The sequence below is a fragment of the Aotus nancymaae genome, unplaced genomic scaffold (genome assembly GCF_030222135.1).
Source record: "Aotus nancymaae isolate 86718 unplaced genomic scaffold, 86718_ANA_hifiasm-v0.15.2.pri h1tg000059l, whole genome shotgun sequence".
Taxonomy (NCBI): Eukaryota; Metazoa; Chordata; class Mammalia; order Primates; family Aotidae; genus Aotus; species Aotus nancymaae.
The window spans coordinates 12,509,194-12,528,050 of record NW_026988473.1 but is presented as its reverse complement, the minus strand read 5'-3'; the positions used below and the strand labels follow the sequence as shown (position 1 = coordinate 12,528,050).

General features: G+C 55.4%; 1 protein-coding gene across 1 annotated transcript; it reads left to right on the top strand.

Moving 5' to 3' along the window:
- Positions 1–1,015: 1,015 nt before the first annotated feature.
- RTN4RL2 (reticulon 4 receptor like 2) lies at positions 1,016–18,448 on the top strand. The gene is made up of 3 exons (XM_012476506.3): positions 1,016–1,382; positions 8,098–8,579; positions 17,075–18,448. Exons 1-3 carry the CDS (start codon positions 1,352–1,354, stop codon positions 17,822–17,824), a joined length of 1,263 nt encoding a protein of 420 aa, XP_012331929.1. The 5' UTR covers positions 1,016–1,351; the 3' UTR covers positions 17,825–18,448.
- The last annotated feature ends 409 nt before the right edge of the window (positions 18,449–18,857 follow it).

Below are 18,857 nucleotides of genomic sequence, written 5' to 3'. Positions count from 1 at the left end.
TCAACAACCCCGCAGCCTTTGTAGGGAAGAGCCTAGGTCACGGGTCGGCTGGGACCGTTCGGAACCGGGTCACCAAGGGCCAGAGGGGTTCCAGTGAGACCAGATCCGCCCCTCTTTAAAAATGGGTAGAGGAGGTTCGTGCGAAGCCAACGGTCTCCTGCCCAGCTTTGGGTCCTCTCTTGCGCCCCCGAGGGGGATAAGATCTCCCCTCCCAGACACATGACACATACACATAAAAACGCACACCCTCGCACGCGCGCCCAACTCGCACCCGCTCGTAACTGCACTGAGGGGCGCACACACACACCGGGCACTTATTCCCTCTCCAACCATCCCCAAGATCGCAAGCGCAAAACCTCACACAGCCTCATGTTTCCCACCGGCTCAGACATGCACGCTGGCGGGCTCTCAGCGGCTCACCCGTGTGCACACTCACGTGCCCCCCGCTTTTCCAGGCCCGTACAGGGGGTAACGTGCAAGCCTCCTGAGTTACACCTGCACAAGCGTCCCTGCGCGCACGTGCACGCTCATAGGCACTCGATCTTGCACGCAAAAACTCTGGCATATACTATTCTTATAGTCGCACACTGGGCTTGAGGTCTGGGAATGGAAGGAAAAGTGGAATCTTGGAGCGGTCCCAGGGGACAGAAACCTTGAAGACCGGGACACTGGCGCGAGGGACGCGGCTGGGGGCCGGGGCAGGTGTGACCCATAAGCTCATCTTCTCCTGGAAAGTTGGGAGGGGAGAACAGAGCACGTCCACGGGGTTCCCCCTCAACTACCGCACTCCCCCAAGAAGGGATTTCTCTAGAAGCTTGGCGCCGCGAGGACGATCGAACACAGTCCTCCGGGTCCCTTAAGCGAGGGGAGGAGGCCGGGGTGGAGGGGGTTAGAAAGCCGCTCCCGCCTCCTAGTGGCCAAGAAAGGGTTAAGTCGGCGAGCCAGCGAGCGAGGGAGGAGCCAGCGAGTGCGGGAAGGAGTGGGGGTGGTTGGGAAGAGCTTCCTCGCTGTCCCCACTCTCCCTCGGCTAGCAGCCTGGGCGCACTGACCGACGGACTGACGGACTCCAGCGCGGACCGCGCAGCTAGCGGGGTGCAGGCGCTGGGCGTTGACGGCCAGCCCCAGCCCTCCCCGCCCCGTCGCGCCCCGCCCCGTCCCGTCGGGGCCGATGGCTCCTCCCGAGACCCGCAGCCCGGGGGGCGCAGGGTAGAGCGCCGCGGCCCGGCCACGCAGCCCGGGGACTCCCGGGCCCTCCGGAGCCCCGCGGGGTCCCCGCCGTGCACCCGGCGGGCTCAGGGAGCGAGTGGGAGCGCCCTCCCCCCGCTGCCCCTCCCCCGAGCGTCGAGACAAGATGCTGCCCGGGCTCCGGCGCCTGCTGCAAGGTAAGAACCGGCGGCGGGAGGGCGGAGGGCGTCCTGGGGAGAGAAGCAGGGCGTCCCCTTTTTCAGGGATCGAGGGTGGGGCAGTTGGGGGGTGGGTAACCTGGGGAAGGGGAAAAGCTTAGTGCTGAGGCCGCGCCCCCGCCCTCAGGGCTGCTCTCAGCAGGAGGGCACTAGGCTGGGCGCCTGCGAGCGCGTGCGGGGAGCTCGTGACCGAGGTGGGACGCAGCGGGCAGGCGGACCCGGCCCGGAGCGGGGAGGGAGGCTCAGGTTCCACCGTCCCGGCTCCACCTGCTCCGGGAGACGCTGAGGACTCGGGCCGGCTGGGGAAGCGCCGACTCAGCAACTCCTCCTGGCCGGTGCCTCAGCACTTTCCGGTCACCTGGGAAGACAGAGGATGTGGGTAGGGGGCTGTCTGGGGAGGTAGGAGGTGCGGAGGGAAACCCAAGTGGCCCTCTTTGGCAGGACAGATGGAGGGCGCTAGAAAGAGGGTAGTTCTACTGATTGAGTGACTGATGAGGGTGTGGACCAGAGATGGGGGGAGGGGTCAAGGGGAGAGGGATGGGAAGGGGAAGTCAAAGATGGAGAAAGTGATGAGGGAAGCTGAAAGGAGGAGGGAGATGGAGCGGGGGGGGGGGGAAGGGGAGGAGGAGAAGGAATGAAGGTTAGACGGGAAAAGGGAAAATCGTGGAGGGAAATGGGACCTCCCCCTGAAGACCAAGGAAGGGGGAAGGAGAGGAAAGACCAGATCAGGGGAAGAGTGGGAAGAAGACTAGGCAGGGGGCCCAGAATCCGGGCATGGAGGTAATGGGAAAGAGAATCAGGACTGGGACCCTGGGGACCGGAATGGAAAAAGAGAATGGAAAAATCAGAAACCAGAGAAGGATGGGGATGGAGGCTAGAGAACGGGTATCAGGAACTAGGCAAGAGGGTTGGGGATAGGGAACCATGGATGGGAAAGGGGATGGAGAGGAGGGACGAGGAGGAGGAAGAGAAAGGCTGGGAGAAAAGGACTAGGGCTTGGGGGTGCTGCCCAGGGATGAGACAAAGAGGCTTCTGGTAGCCACTTCCACGTGGGAAGCCCTCCGTTCCCAAAGCGCCTGCCTGCCATGTCCCTTCTCTCAGGGAGTGGCTGGTGGGCCAGATGGGGGTGCTCTGAGCTCAGGGCCCTGGGGGTGGCTGTGAGGGATGGAGGGTGAGGACTTTGGAGGGGAGTGGCAGCCTCTGAGGGTGGGCACCCAGACTGGCTCCTGTGCTGCCATTTATTTATCCGGCCCGACGTTGGATCCTGCCGCCGCCACCACTGCGGTGACTGCTTATTTTGGGGTGTTAAATTCTGGCAGAGTGAGAAGCTGTTTGCAGCAGCTCTAAACCTCCGTCACCCGCGTCAGTGCCTCCCCAGGCCCCTGCGTCACTGGCATCACCACCACCTCCATCCCACTCCTCAGCTCCCACCTCCTCAGCCCCTGCCCCCTCAGCATATGCCCGCTGGCCCTGGCCTTTCCTTGAAGCAGCCTGTTGGATGTGGAACCCTTGCTTCTCGGCTGGGACCCTGTGCCCCTCCTTCCAGAGCGAGAGGCCTCAGCTGCCTTTCCAGGGAGCATTGTTTCCTGGGACTACTCTGTTCCAGCAACTCTGCCCTGTGGGTGGGTGCGCACCCTGGCTTCTGCCCCCTACCTTGGGTTCAGTTTTCTGCTCCTCAAGTTCCTTCTTCTACAGGGGACTCTGGCCCAAAGAGTGGCCTGTGGGCTGAGAACTTTGTTTCTGAGCCTTAGTACTCCAAGCTTTGATAGCCAGAGTCCTGGACAGTGGTCCTTCCATGAACGGATACTTTTGGCTCTGGACACTTCAGCCTTCCAGGATCAATATCATGTTCTGGCCTCCCTTGACTCGCTCCCCTGGTCAGTTCTGGCCATATCTTCTGGACAGGGGTCATCTCTTGACTCCCAAATGTAATCACTACTCTAGAGCAACCGAAACTGGAAGCCTAGGAGATGAGAGTTGCAAAGAGAGCTGGAATCCCTTCCTTGCCTTGACCCTGAGTAGCCAAACAGACTCAGCACTGTGGCTGGCCCAGGCCTAGGCACCTGCGTGCAATTACTGTCCTGCCTTTACCTCAAGGGCAGTGTCTCACACATCCAGTCGTGGTTTCTGCGGAGGATGTGGCAGCCTCTTGAAGAAAAGTCAGAGTCCCTCTGACATGGGCTTGACGCCCCTCTTTTCCGATCTGGGTTCCACCTTGTACTTGCTGCGTGGCCTGAGGCCAGCGGGTCATGTTTCTGGGGCTCCCTACCTTCATCTGCAAATTGGGGGCCACAATATTGACCTCCAGAGGGTTGTATGTGTTGTGTTCCATGCATAAAGAAATTAACATGTATAAAGAAATTAACTTACAAATGCAGTGCCTGACACAAAACAGGTGCTTCCTGGTTTCCTCCTACCCTGCTGTACTCTCCCCTGCAGCTCTAGCCATCCCCTGCTGGCTTTAGAGGAGGGGTGCACAGAGAGGGTGGGGGAGCTGCTACAAAGGGCTTTCCTCTGCCCATGAAGTAGTGGAGGGCGGAAGTGAAGGCTTCTGAGAAAGACAGTGAAGGCAGGCCGTAGAGACCTGGCCAGGAGGCCTGGGGTGCTCAGAAACTGACAATTCCCCTCCCCCACGCTCCGTGGTACTACCTGTGACGTGAGGGGTCGGCTCTAGGTGGCCACCGAGGTATTCCCCTTCCCAGCTCTGATACTCTGTGCCTCTTGCCCCGGTCTCCACTGGGAATTCACAAAATGAAGGCCAGCAGCAGAACTGTGGTCCTCGGAAGAGAGAGGCGGAGGCATGGACCTGAAGGAGTGGTGGTGAGGGGGCGTGAGAACTCAGGGTGGGGAAGGGACGTGGCAGGAAAGAAAAGGGCACACATACTGGGCAGGGCTGGGACCAAGGAGGGGGAGGGAGGGAAAGGCACAGCTCTCTAGTCCTCCAACCCTCTCCAAGTCCCGCCACCTCTGCCCTGGAGTGCTCGCTCCAGCCCCAGCGGGCCTGGGGGCAGTGAAGCCCAGAGCCCCCCACCCTCTCCTCCTCCTTGTCTCCAGTGAGAGCCGCAGCCTGAATTATGGATGAGGCTCCTTGGGTTACAGCAGCTTTGCACGGCAGTGGCAAGGGCCAGAAATGGCAACAGAGTCACTGTTCTGCAGCAGCTGTCATGGAGGGCCCCCCCTCCCCACCGCACGGGGTCCCTCTTCAGAGAGCGTGCAGGGACCACTATCACAGGCTGGGGGAGGTGAGCCCTAGTGCGGGGAGACATGGGAAGAAGACGGAAGGAGTGTGGGGAAAGAGAAGAGAAGAGGGCTAATGGGGGCAGATGAGGGGCAGGAGGGTCTAGGGGAAGAAGGAGGGGTGGGCACCCTTGCCAGCTCCTGCAGAGTTTACCCTCCAGACTGGAAGAGACCCTGGTGCCAGGGGAGTGGGCACTGACTCTGGGGCCCTCTGAGATGGCACATCCTTCCCTCTTCCTCTCCTGGGGCAGCGGTCAGTCCAGAGGATGGGGAAGAGCTCTGTAATCCTCCAGGGGCTGGTAGCCATCAGAGCTCACACTCTGGTGAGCTTGTGGAAGGGGTAGGATTAAGGGATCAGAGAGGGATTTGGCTTCTTTTGGTGTCAAGTCCTTAGGGAGGTGGAGCTCAGAGGGTGACTCTGACAGGAAGGGAAGTGCCCTGGCTGGGCATCAAGAGACTTTTCTGGTCCTTGCCCTGCCAGCACTTTGCTGTGTGACCTTGGGTAAGTCACTTGCTTTCTCTGAGCTCCAATCATCACTTCAGTAGAACAGATGCTTGAACCAGAGGAATCGAGGGGACCTTTCCGGCTTTGAAATCTCCAGTTCTAAGCCCCAAAACTCAACTCTCATGAAACCCTCTGGGGTCACCCCTGTGCTTCCACACCCCACCTCTGCCTGGTTCACATGAGGGGTGAGAGACACTGCTCCTCCACCCCACGTGGGTCTGAGAAACTCGGGAGGAGAAAGTAATCGTGAAACGCCGCACGGGGGAGGGGTGAGAAGGGCCGAGAAGCGCGGAGGTGGTGTGAAGGAATGGAACAGCAGCCGCTGTGTCACTGAGTATTACATCACACCCAGCCTACACACGCACGGGGCCCGGCGCTCACACACACGCGGAGGATAGCCAGCACGCACCGACGCAGCGCCAGGAGGGGCCAGGGACACTCACGGGGGTTGGGGGGCCAAAATCGAGGAACAGCACAGCACACCAGGGGTGTGGGTCCTCCACCCGAACCTGTGTGCTCCCGCCTCTGGAGGAGGAACACCAGGGCATCTGGATGCCAGCGCCACACTCGGGGCCTGTCAGTGCCATGCATGCACACCTGGCCCAGCAGCACCACATTTGGCAAGCACCTGGTTCACACCATAAAAATCACAGACATATACACATATTCACACATACACAGCAACCTCAGGAGCGTGACACATCACACATAAAACAACCACTACGCATGTGCAATTGGCAGGCTCAGAGAGCCCACGCTCAAAATCACCAACCTCTCAGTCTCTCCCTGGGTCTCTGAACCCCAAGGAGCCCCAGGATCTCAGGGTCCAGAAACAGGCCTTCCTCCCCTCTGCCTTCAAAAGCCTAGGGCATTGCTTGAAGCAGAAGGTGCTCAGTCACTGTGTTTTCGGGGAAATGACTGCCTCGCTTTGGGGGTGCAGTCTCCCCTCCTCCCCAGGCAAAATTGCCAGAAGAAAATCCCAGGAGTCACCTGGAAATCATAATAAAGTGTAGATGTCAAGCTAGTTCCAGCCTTGAACTTTATCAGCTACAGCGAGGGCAGGAAGGCAAAGGCCTGGACCCCTGTTGAAATATGAGTACAGGCACCTGCACTCCACTAGTGCAGGTTCAAGCTAGTTCCAGCCTTGAACTTTATCAGCTACAGCGAGGGCAGGAAGGCAAAAGGTCCTGGACCCCTGTTGAAGTATGAGTACAGGCACCTGCACTCCACTCTCTAGCCCCAAGGCTCTCTGAGCCTGCTTTTCCATTGGTATAAGAAGGTTGGATATGATCCAACCTTCGAAAGTTACTTTGGGGAAAAAAAAAAAAAAGCTTTGGCTGGACGCAGTAGCTCATGCCTGAAATCCCAGCACTTTGGAAGGCTGAAGTGGGAGGACTGTTTGAGGCCAGGAGTTTGAGACCAGCCTGAACAACATAGTGAGACCCCATCTCTACAAAAATTTTAAAAATTTTAGCTGGGTGCAGTGGCACAGGCCTGTGGTCCCAGCTACTCAGGAGGCTGAGTCAGGAGGATCACTTGAGCCCAGGGGGTCAAAGTTGCAGTAAGCTGTGATCACACCACTGCGCTCCAGCCTGGGCGATGGAGCAAGACCCTGCCTCCAAAAGGAAAAAAAATGTTTTTAAGTAACTGTGAAAGAAGAGCACCTGGGGTGTAAAATGCAGATTCCCAGGCTGTCCCCCCAGGAATTCTGCATGTTCCCAGGACTGCAGCTGATGATGTCACCTGTGGCTGGTGGCTCCACTTAGAGACCCCACCGAGCCCTGGCCCCTAAGGCCCCTCCTGGCACAGAGAGGCTCTGACTCTGCAAGGGTGAAAAGTACAGGAAAGTAAGGGCAGTGGGCACCAGCAGGCTGGCAAGACCAGACCCCAGGACGGGTCCATTTCACATGGGCCTCAGATCCCCACAGGGTCTCAGGTTGCTTCCGCTCATTCTCCAATGGGGTGACTTTGCCCCCCAGAGGACATTTGGCAATGTCTGGAGACATTTTGGTTGTCACAACTGGAGGCAGGGTGCTGCTGGCATCTAGTGGGTAGAAGACAGAGATGCTGCTAAATGCCTTTTATAGGGCTGCCCCCACAGCAAGGAACCATCCAGCCCAACTGTCGATACCGACGCAGAGAAACTTCGACGTTAGTCTTTTGACATTAATCTCTAGACAAGGTCAAACATGCAACAGTGAAAACAGGAATGAAAAGATGATCATTCTTCAAATAATCTTAAACGTGTCACAGTGCTTTCTGCAATGTCCTCTTGGCGTTATTTTTTAATACACCAGAAGCCTTGGAAAGTGGAAGTGGCCAGGCCACTCGAGGCTGTGATGTTGTCCCTTCAGTCCCCCGACGTGGGAGCGCCAGGGTGCCAGGCCTTTATTTTTATTTTTTATTTTTTCTCCCCAAATCAGGGTCTCGTTGTGTTGCCCAGGCTGGAGTGCCAGGGTGTGATCATTGCTCACTGCAGCCTCAAACTCCTGACCTCAAGCGATCCTCCTGCCTCAGCCTCCCAAGTAGTTGGGGCTACAGGCACATGCCACCATGCCCATAGTGGGTCTGAGAAACTCAGGAGGAGAAAGTAATCGTAAAACACTTACTTTTTTTTTTTTTTTTTTTTTGGAGACAGGGTCTTGCTCCATCACCCAGGCTGGAGTACAGTGGTGCGATCACAGCTTACTGCAACTTTGACCACCTGGGCTCAAGCTGATTTTGTTATTTTTATTTTTTCAAGAGACAGGGATCTCCGTATGTTGCCCATAGAGTCTCAAACTCCTGACCTCAATCAATCCTCCTTCCTTGGCCTCCTGAAGTACTGGGACTACAGGTGTGAGCCACCCTATTTAGCCGCCCCTAGGTCTTTACCAAGTGGGTGGGCAGGCCCCTGGCTGGCACTCCGGCCCTCGAAGCCCACCTAGTAAGTTTTGCTTCCTCTCCCCACAGCTCCTGCCTCGGCCTGCCTCCTGCTGATGCTCCTGGCCCTGCCCCCGGCAGCCCCCAGCTGCCCCATGCTCTGCACCTGCTACTCATCCCCACCCACCGTGAGCTGCCAGGCCAACAACTTCTCCTCTGTGCCGCTGTCCCTGCCGCCCAGCACTCAGCGACTCTTCCTGCAGAACAACCTCATCCGCACGCTGCGGCCGGGCACCTTTGGGCCCAACCTGCTCACCCTGTGGCTTTTCTCCAACAACCTCTCCACCATCTACCCGGGCACATTCCGCCACTTGCAAGCCCTGGAGGAGCTGGACCTCGGTGACAACCGGCACCTGCGCTCACTGGAGCCCGACACCTTCCAGGGCCTGGAGCGGCTGCAGTCGCTGCATCTGTACCGCTGCCAGCTCAGCAGCCTGCCCGGCAACATCTTCCGAGGCCTGGTCAGCCTGCAGTACCTCTACCTCCAGGAGAACAGCCTGCTCCACCTACAGGTGAGCCTGCCCCGGCGTGTGTGTCCCTCCTCTCTCCCCAGGCCACCCTTCCTGCCTCAGCATCTCCATCTCTCTCTGTCTCTGTCTCTCTTCTAAGTTTCTGTCTCTCTCACATTCTCCAGGGGAGAATTGTCCCTTCTGTCTGTCTCTCTACCTGTTGAGGTCCCTAGCTGCCCCCGCCCCCTCTAACTGTCCACAACCTTCACCTCTCTGCCTCTTCCTGTCTATCCCTTTCTGTCCATCACTGCCTCTCCATTAACTTGCCTCCCCCATCTGTCTTCTGCCTCTTCTGTCTGTCTCCCTTCACACACCCACTCCGCACACACCCCCATGTCTGTCTGTGTGTGTGTATATGTCTCTTTCTGTGATCTCACGTGTTTGCCTTTGGGGGACTCTGCCCTCCCCCAGGGTCCCCTGCCCAAAGGCCTTTGCAGCTGCTTTTCTCACCCACCCTCAAGTCTGCCCACATCCCGGGGAAGTAGAGAGAAGGCAGAGCCATGGCCACTAGCATCCCACAGAAAGTTGCGTTTCTCTCCCATTCACTGGGTAATGGGACGGGAGAAATCCACACCCCTTCTAGATTCCCGTTTTCCAAACCTGTCATCTCAATGCAGGGAAAGGAAAAAAAAGGGTAAATCTCTGTTACGCAGCTGGAAAATGGATGCTCTGAAAATGGAAAGAATAACAGTAATTGTTATTTATTGTTATGATTATTGATCTAATGATAGTTTATTGTTGTTGTTAAGCTGACTGTTTGACACTCAGATCCTTCCACTCCATTTCCCCAGGAAGCAATAACACACCCTCCAAACCACCCTGAGAGAAAATCTTCCCTCGTCCACACAGCCTCTGGCTGGAAGGGGGTGAGAATATCCAAATTCTGCCCTCTCGCTGCTTGCCCCTGGAAGGTGCTTCTTCTGCCTCATCTAGGGCTAGTGCCTAACTAGTCACCAATCTGCTGGTTGGAAAATCAGGTCAGTGCCAATGAGGCTCATGATGATAACAACAGCCATAACAATGTAACAAACATGTATTGAGCACGCACCACAAGCTAGATGCTAAGAATACAGTAGTGAACAGGTCAGACCCAACTCCCTGCCTTCACAGAGATACCATTCCCAGGAGGAGGGAAAGGAGTAACATTCACAGTATATTGGAGAAATATGTCTTACGTTATTCTTATTGTTGTATAAATAATGACAATAGTAATAGTAGCCAACACCACTTAGAGGGCACATGGGGGTCAGCCACTGTGCCGAGCACTTTACACGTATCCACTCTGCCATTGACAAGTGTGTGGCATTTTTTAACCTGCTCGGACCTCAGTTTTCTCATCTGTACAATGGGGGTAGCGAGAGTACCCATCTCCTAGGGATTCTGAAAGCATTACATGCATGAATAATTTGTAAAGCACTTAGAATAGTGCTTGGCATACGGTAAGCGCTATATAAATGCTTGTTAAAATACTATTTTAAAAAAAGAAACAAGCCTTATTTAACATTGGTCTCAGTGAAGTGGCCCAACTTGGACTCCATCCTGAAGATCTGGGTCAACTTCAAGGATTATACTGAGGTCATGAGTGAGTCCTAAATTTGCCTGGCACCTCACAGTTGATGAAGAGCACTCAGCCACCTCATCTCACTTCCACAGCCCAGTTGGGAGATTATTTTCACCTCCTTGTTCACAATGGAGAAGCTGAGGCTGGGGCCCTGAAGACTCTATAGATATAGAGTCGCCTCTAATCATAAATCTTTTCAACCATTGTCGCTGTGACCGGAGGCTTATGTCTTCTCCCCATCACATCGAGCCTCACACAACCTGGTGGTAGGGACAGTGAGGGACATAAAATGTCTAGGGACATGGAATGAGTATTCCTGAGGCCACACAGCCAGGAAGAGCTGGTGCTTGAGCCTCGTAGTCTGGTACAAGGGGACGGTACTCTGGAGTATAGTTGAGCAGGCTCATTTTTAAAAGCACACACTTTTGACTTTGACCTGACTCAGAAGGAACCAGTTTTGACCTGACTCAGAAAGATCCAGGTTCAAATCCTGGCTCCGATATGACTTTGGATAAATTACTTAACCTCATTTCCTTATCTCCGTTTCCTCAACTCTAAAATGGTAGTCAGGATAGTACTTAATCTTTTTTTTGAGACGAAGTCCTACTCTATCGCCCAGGCTGGAGTGCAGAAGAGTGCAGTGGCAGCCTCTGCCTCCTGGGTTCAAGCGATTCTCCTGCCTTGGCCTCCCAAGTAACCAGGATTACAGGCATGCATCACCATGCCCAGCTAATTTTTGTATTTTTTAGTTGAGATGGGTTTCACCATGTTGGCCAGGCTGTTCTCGAACTCCCGACCTCAGGTGATCCACCCGCCTCGGCCTCCCAAAGTGCTGGGATTACAGGTGTGAGCCACCATGCCCGGCCAATAATAATCCTTATTTAAGTTTTGTTGTGGGAAAGAAAGTAGGGAAAAGCTGAAGAAAAAAAAAAAAGTTTTGTAGGCTGGGCATGGTGGCTCACACCTGTAATCCCAGCACTTTGGGAGGCCAAGGCAGGCTGATCACCTGAGGTTGGGAGTTCGAGACCAGACCAACCAACATGGAGAAACGCCGTGTATACTAAAAATACAAGATTAGCCAGGCGTGGTAGCACATGCCTGTAATCCCAGCTACTCAAGAGGCTGAGGCAGGAGAATCGCTTGAACCCTGGAGGCAGAGGTTGCGGTGAGCCAAGATGGCGCCATTGCACTCCAGCCTGGGCAATAAGAGCAAAACTCTGTCTAAAAAAAACAAAAGAAGTTTTGTAAGGATTAAAATGTAAGGCATTTAGCACAAGGCCATACTCTCAAGATATGGGCAGTATAATAATAATTGCTGCTACCAGTACTTCTACTGGTAGTAGAGTAGAGATCAAATACTACTACAAATTATTCATGCATTTAATGCTTTCAGAATCTGCTTATCAATATATATTGGTTGTTTAGGAGGAATTTGGAGTCAGAGGGCCTGAGCTTGAATCCCTGATCTGCTATTTTCTGACTTATTTAACTTTAGGCAGGTTGCTAACCCTCTCTGAACCTCACTTACTTTATCTGTAAACTGGACATAATGAAAATAATACCTTCCACCAAGAATGGTGTAAATAGGAAATGAGTTAGTGTCTAGAAAGCCCATAGTTCAGGCCGGGCGCGGTGGCTCACGCCTGTAATCCCAGCACTTTGGGAGGCTGAGGAGGGTGGATCACTTGAGGTCAGGAGTTCGAGACCAGCCTGGCCAACATGGTGAAACTCCCTTTACTAAAACTACAAAAATTAGCCAGGCGTGGTGGCGGGTGCCTGTAATCCCAGCCACTAGGGAGGCTAAGGCAGGAGAATCACTTGAACCTGGGAGGTGGAGGTTGCAGCAAGCCACGATTGCACTACTGCACTCCAGCCTGGGTGACAGAGCAAGACTCCGTCTCAAAACAAAACAAAACAAAACAAAAAAGCACATTGTTCAGTGCTGAAGAAATCATGTTATTATGACCCTATCCTCCACTGATTCTCAGGCCAAGAACAGCAATCAGGACCTGAGGTCAGCAAAGGCTTGGGCAGAGGGGACCTCAGGTGGGCACTGGGTCTTCTGAAATGGGAAGTGTTTGTTCTCCACGCCCCTGGCATGAACAGTACCAGGCATCACAGAAAGGAAGCATCTTCACATCTGGCCCTATATAGAGGAGATGGAAAAAACAGCCTCTGCCTGGCGGAACTGGGCTAGGAGTTGCCACAGGCAGGTGAGGAAACACGTGGGCTGGGGTGAGATCTGCAGAGTGCAGGTGTGACCCAGGAAGGAGCCAGACCTGCCCCAAAGGGGAGCTTTAGAGGAAGCTCCACCAGAGGACCACAGGTTTTCAGAATAGGGAAGGTAGACATGGAGATGGGGTTGGGTGGAGGTTCTAAGGGACTGTCTGCTGTATGCCAGGCACCATGCCAGGTGAGTTCATTCATCAACAGATATTTACTGAATACCTACCACATGCCAGGCAGAGTTCCAGGTGTGAGGGATTCAGGGGAGAATAGACAGAAACAGTAGCCCTGCTTTCCCAGAGCATATTCCCTACTCAAGTGTAGCCAGATGATAAAGACACTTTTTTTTTCTTTTTTTTTGAGATGGAGTCTTGCTCTCTTGCTCAGGCTGGAGGGCAGTGGCGTAATCTTGGCTCACTTCAACCTCTGCCTCCCAGTTCAACCGATTCTCCTGTCTCAGCCTCATGAATAGCTGGGATTACAGGCGTGTGCCATCATGCCTGGCTAATTTTTGTATTTTTAGTAGAGATGGGGTTTCACCATGTTGGCCAGGCTGGTCTCAAACTCCTGACCTCAGGTAATCCACCCGCCTCGGCCTCCCAAAGTGCTGGGATTACAGGTGTGAGCCACCACACTCGGCTGACACTTGTTTTCTCTTAGAATCATTACCGTGGCCTGCATGGTTTTTGTTTGTTTGTTTTGTTATTGCTTTCGTTTTTGAGACAGAGTCCTGCTGGGTCACCCAGCTGGAGTGCAGTGGCACAATCTTGGCTCACTGCAGCCTCAACCTCCTGGGCTCAAGCAATCCCCCAGCTTAGCCTCACCAGTAGCTAGGACCACAGATAAGTGCCATGCCCAGTAATTTTTGTATTTTTGTAGAGGTGGGCTTTCACCATGTTGCCCAGGCTGGTCTCAAACTCCACAGCTCAAGCGGTCCACCACCTCGGCCTCCCAGAGCAGCTGGCCTGAATGGTTTAAAAGCAGTCTTTACACTCAAGCAGACCAGATCTTAGTTTGAATCCCAGCCACACCTCCAATTTGCTCTGTGTCTTTGTGCAAGTTATTTAACCACTGAGCCTCGATGGACCCCTCTGTGAAATGGAGATAACCTGTACCTTGGGGAGCAGGGGTTGTGAGAATTAAAGGAGACACTGCTGAGCTCAGCCCAGTGTCCGGCACGGAGTGAGTATCCAATGAATGGTAGCTATCCATTAACATTTACCAGGGAGAACACCCACTGAAGCCCAGCAAAGTAACAGCATAGGCCAAGGTCACCCGGCTAGTAAGGAACATGACCTACAACTGACCTAGGTCTGTCTAAATCGAGTGCACTTGTCCAGAGGTCTCTGGAGTTGGAAGCCACATTCCACTGCATATTAGCTGTTGGACCCTAGGCCAGTCACTTCACTTCTCTGAGGCTCCCTCTCCTAATCTGAAACGGAGATAATAATAGTATCCACCTCATAAGGTTGTGATGATTAAGTTACTATATAGGATCTGTGTAGCACAGAGCTTGGTACATGGTAAGAGCTCAATAAGTTACCTGCTTGACTGTGCTGACGCCGATGATGACGATGATCCCCACCATAGACTGATGAGCACTCTGAGCGGGGGTGCCTGGCACAGAGCAGACACTCAGTACAGCTCTGCTGAATGAATGAGGCACATCCCAGAACTCACCAATTCATAAAAAGCAGATGAGGATGGGATTTTAAAGATCGCCTATCCCAAGTCCCTTGTTTCACAGATGAAGAGACCGAGGCCCAGAGAGGTGCTTGGAGCTGTCCAAGGTCACACAGCCCAGCAGCTGATTTGATTAGTGTCAGAGCTGAGAGCTGGGAGTTTGAAGGGAAGCAAGGTTAAGAACAGGATGCTGTCAGGGAAGCGGGCAGGGATGCTGCGTTAAGATTCCAAATGGTTGCAGAGAGCTGTGAACCGGCCAGGGGGGAGGCGAGGGAAATGTGGTTTTTGAAATAGAAGAGGATGACTTGAGCAGAGGCTCTCAGCCCAGAGGGAGGGGAGATAGGGAGGGGCGGGGAGAGGGCTAGGGCTGTGAAAGTCAAGAGCTTATTAATGCACAGAGAACGGTTTTAACGGTGGAGAGAGGAAGGACCGGATTTGAGAGCTACAGTCAAGGAAGTGGCAATGGGATTTGGCAACAACTTGGATGGGGGGAGGGGGCATTGGACCCCAAGGCGGAGGCTCAGAGAAGGGAGGGGCAGGACTTTTGCAGAGAAACAAAAGGAGAGAAGAGGTTGGAATCAAGAAATTCTGTGGGCCAAAAATTGGGGCTGTGGGTCAAAGGCACCTGAATTCCCTAGGATCTCTGAACCTTTGGTCTACTCCTCCTGAACTCCTGAGGTCCCCAAAGTGTGGATTACCCCTGCTCCCTCTCCCCCCACCCCCAGCCCCTTATCGATCCTCTGACCATACATCTCTGGGTGTGTCCTACTCTTGCTGACACTCCATGAAAAGAGGAACCCTATTTAGGTGTTTGAGTGGCAGGGATTCCAAGCCTACCCCCTGGATGGGCCTGGAAGAGAAGATCAAGGGCACCAGGCCATGGTGAGCCAGGTTGAGGCCAGGGAGGTACAAGGAGCCAGCTGGAGGCTGGAGCCAGTATTTGGGGTGGTGGCAGCAGGGGGCGGAGAATGCTGGTGTCAGAGGCAGCTGAGAAGGTTGAGGGGGACGGATCTCAATGTGGCCAAGAGGAGGGCTCTTGGCAGGCTCAGTTCCTGTAGCAAAGAGGGCGGAAGCCAGATGGGAGGGGGCGAGAACATGCAGGAGCACAGGAAGGTGGAGGCTGTGGGTGTGGGCTGGGAGTCAACGCCCTCCCCAAACCTGAGGCCTCCGACCAGGCTCTGGGTGGCAGGCATGGGAGAACGGCTCCCCAGGCAGTGAGGGAGGGAGAGCCACAGTCAGGAAACAGCCCCCACCCTCCGGGGTGAGCTGGCCTGAGCAGAATGGATGCTCCTGTTCTGAGAACTGGACCTCCTGGAACCTGCTGACCACAGTGATGCCCTGCACGAGAGGAGAGGACCTCAAGGCAGTGAGGTCAGGGGACTGAAGCCCTGCTCCCCTCCCTGGCAAGCCCTTATCTCCCTGAGCCTCAGTGCTCTCCTCTGTAAAAAGTGAGCTGGGCTGATGGGTGCTGCGGCATTAGCTCCAAGTCAGCTGATCAACAGAAAGCCCTGGTAAACTGGTTATAATGCAGAGTCCACGAGTCCCCACTGCCACCGTGGGCCACGCCCATCCCTGTTAATTCTGATCCATAGTTCCAAGATCCTTCTCACACTAACATGGCCTGATTAGGTGACTCCCTAGCCCCAGGCAGGTGGGACAGTGCCTCTAAGCGGAGTAGTAATGCAACTTGGCTTCCTTCCTCTCCTCTCCTGCTGCCTCTGCGGGTAGAGCTGACGTCCTGTCCTCCAAAACGCAGCCTAGTAGCAGGACTTTGCTTCCCCCAGTGAGCTCCTTTTTTAGAGGAAAGGGACAGGACCCAATTCTAACTGAGCCCCTATTGTCATAGTAACCATCATTTATTGATTGACTATGTACCTGTTAAGGGTACAGTATCAGCATCCCTGCCCCCTTCCCTGACAGCATCCTGTTCTTAACCTTGCCTCCCTCAAAACTCCCAGCTCTTGGCTCTGACACTAATCAAATCAGCCACTGGGCTGTGTGACCTTGAACAGCTCCCAGCACCTCTCTGGGCCTGGGATACAGTATCATCCAACCCTCATTTAGCCTCCTGAGGGGGTCATACATAATAAGGAATGGTACACATACTGAGGAAACTGAGACTCCATGGAGTTAAAACTTGCCTAAAATAACACATCTAGGGAAAAGGCTAGCTGGATTTTGCACTAGGGCTGTAAGAGCTGCACCTGTGGGCTCCATCACCAGACTGACTCCCTGTGTGCCCAGCACGTGCCCAGCACCTCCTTCATATGATCTTTATGTGAACCTTCTTCTGGAATCCTCAGAACAAACCCATGAAGTAGGTATATGCATCCCCATTTTATAGATGAGGAAACAGGCACAAAGAGATGACCGGCTTGGCCAAGGTAAGAATAATGACTAACAAACACAAACAAAAATTGAAAAAAGAAAAAAGAATAATGGCTAAGTCATGGAACTCGTAGAACTCCACAAGGAAAGGTGTTCCAAGCACCTTCATGCATGCTGCTTCATTTAATCTCCACATTACACAGATGAGGAAACTGAGTCCCGGGGCTCGTGAGTGACTTGCCCAAGGTTGCACAGTCAGTTCATGACAGATCCAAGATTTGAAGTCAGAAAGGCTGGCTCCCCAGTGTGCACACTTCATCAGACCAGAAGTTCTGGAACTCAGACTGGTCCTGCCGTGGCCGCCCTGGCTTCCCTGGGGAACCTGTGGACCAGCGGATTCCCAGGCTCCACCCCAGACCTCCCGAATCAGAAACTCTGTCCCCGCCCCCCGCCAGAGATCCGCAGGAGATCGATCCTAATAGACCTGAAAGTTTCAGAACCACTGACCTCACCAATACCACTTTTTCCACGGAAATAGGTTACAGGAGGCAGAATCCAAACCCAGGACGCTATGAATCAAAAGATCAACCCTTTCTCTTCTGCCACGGTGCAGCCCCTTCCTTCCCCCGGCCCAGGCCCCAGCGGGGTCCGCAACCTGCCTCAGGCCCACTCTCTTCTTCTGTGCCCCTCCCCCACCCAGGATGACCTGTTCGCGGACCTGGCCAACCTGAGCCACCTCTTCCTCCACGGGAACCGCCTGCGGCTGCTCACAGAGCACGTGTTCCGCGGCCTGGGCAGTCTGGACCGGCTGCTGCTGCACGGGAACCGGCTGCAGGGCGTGCACCGCGCGGCCTTCCGCGGCCTCAGCCGCCTCACCATCCTCTACCTGTTCAACAACAGCCTGGCCTCGCTGCCTGGCGAGGCGCTCGCCGACCTGCCCTCGCTCGAGTTCCTGCGGCTCAACGCCAACCCCTGGGCGTGCGACTGCCGCGCGCGGCCGCTCTGGGCCTGGTTCCAGCGCGCGCGCGTGTCCAGCTCCGACGTGACCTGCGCCACGCCCCCGGAGCGCCAGGGCCGAGACCTGCGCGCGCTCCGCGAGGCCGACTTCCAGGCGTGCCCGCCCGCGACGCCCACGCGGCCGGGCAGCCGTGCCCGCGGTAACAGCTCCTCCAATCACCTCTACGGGGTGGCCGAGGCCGGGGCGCCCCCCGCCGACCCCTCCACCCTCTACCGAGACCTGCCCGCCGAAGACTCGCGGGGGCGCCAGGGCGGGGACGCGCCCACCGAGGACGACTACTGGGGGGGCTACGGGGGTGAGGACCAGCGTGGGGAGCAGACGTGCCCCGGCGCTGCCTGCCAGGCGCCCCCGGACTCCCGAGGCCCTGCGCTCTCGGCCGGGCTCCCCACCCCTCTGCTTTGCCTCCTGCTCCTGGCGCCCCACCACCTCTGACTGCGGTGCTGAGACTGAAGAGGCCAGTGTCCGATCCCGCTTCCCGTCCACCCCGAGCTGCGGCTCTGGCCCCCGCCCCGCCCCTGCCCCGGCCTTGCTGCCTCCCTTTCCCCCACCCAGCTCCTCTCCGCCCCGGGGACCAGGCCGCCTCTCCTTGCTGCCTCCTGGGCTGTCCTGACTTATGGCAGCCCCAAGAAGGCGTGTGTGGCGGCTCAGCCGTGCCCTCCCCAACTCTGGCCATTAACTCTTCCCCATCCCAATGCTGGGGTGGGCCCCCCCCAGGCAGCCGCCGACCCGCACTCCTAGGGCCCACAGCGGACCCCAGAGGGGCTTTTGTCTGTAGAGCATCTTCCACCAGCAGAGCCTTTGGAAGCTCCCCCAGGGAGCCCCACCCAGGACCCTTTGGGGGATGCCTCAGTCAGGGCCAGGCTGACCCTGACCCCCGCTTACCCTAGCCCCTCAACCTCCTGACACTGGAGGAATACTTTTCTCCTAAGTCTACCCTGGACACTTTTTAGGGCACCTGGAGAGAGCTTTCCTCTCCACCGTGGCCCCTGCGTGGTGAAGATCAAAAGAAATTGTTTGGGAAAAAAAATTTATTAAAAAATTCTATTATTTTATCTATTGGAAGATTTGTTGACTTGGGACCCGGAAAGTGGGATGAGGTCTCTGGATGTAAGGATTTCAGGGCCAGGAGGGTTGGAGAAGGGGAGCCCTCCCACGCCATCAAAGAGCTTCCTGCTGGCTGGAAATGGTGTGCGCTCTCCCTGGGAAGAGTTGCAGCCCTGCATTCAGGTGGGGTGCAATCTGGCAGCCAAGAGTGCGTGCTGGTGGCACCTCTTTTCGTTTGTCCAGGGGAGGAGCTGCAGCCAACCCTGAGTTGTCTGGCGCTTGAGGAACTAAGCCTGGGGAAGACCTCCTGCCTGGTTAATGAACCTCTTCCAGACCCGGTGCCTTCAGGAAAGAGGAGGTCCCCTGTACACACTCCCGGTCCCAGATAGCCCACCCATGGCTTTGGGTAAATGTGAAAAAG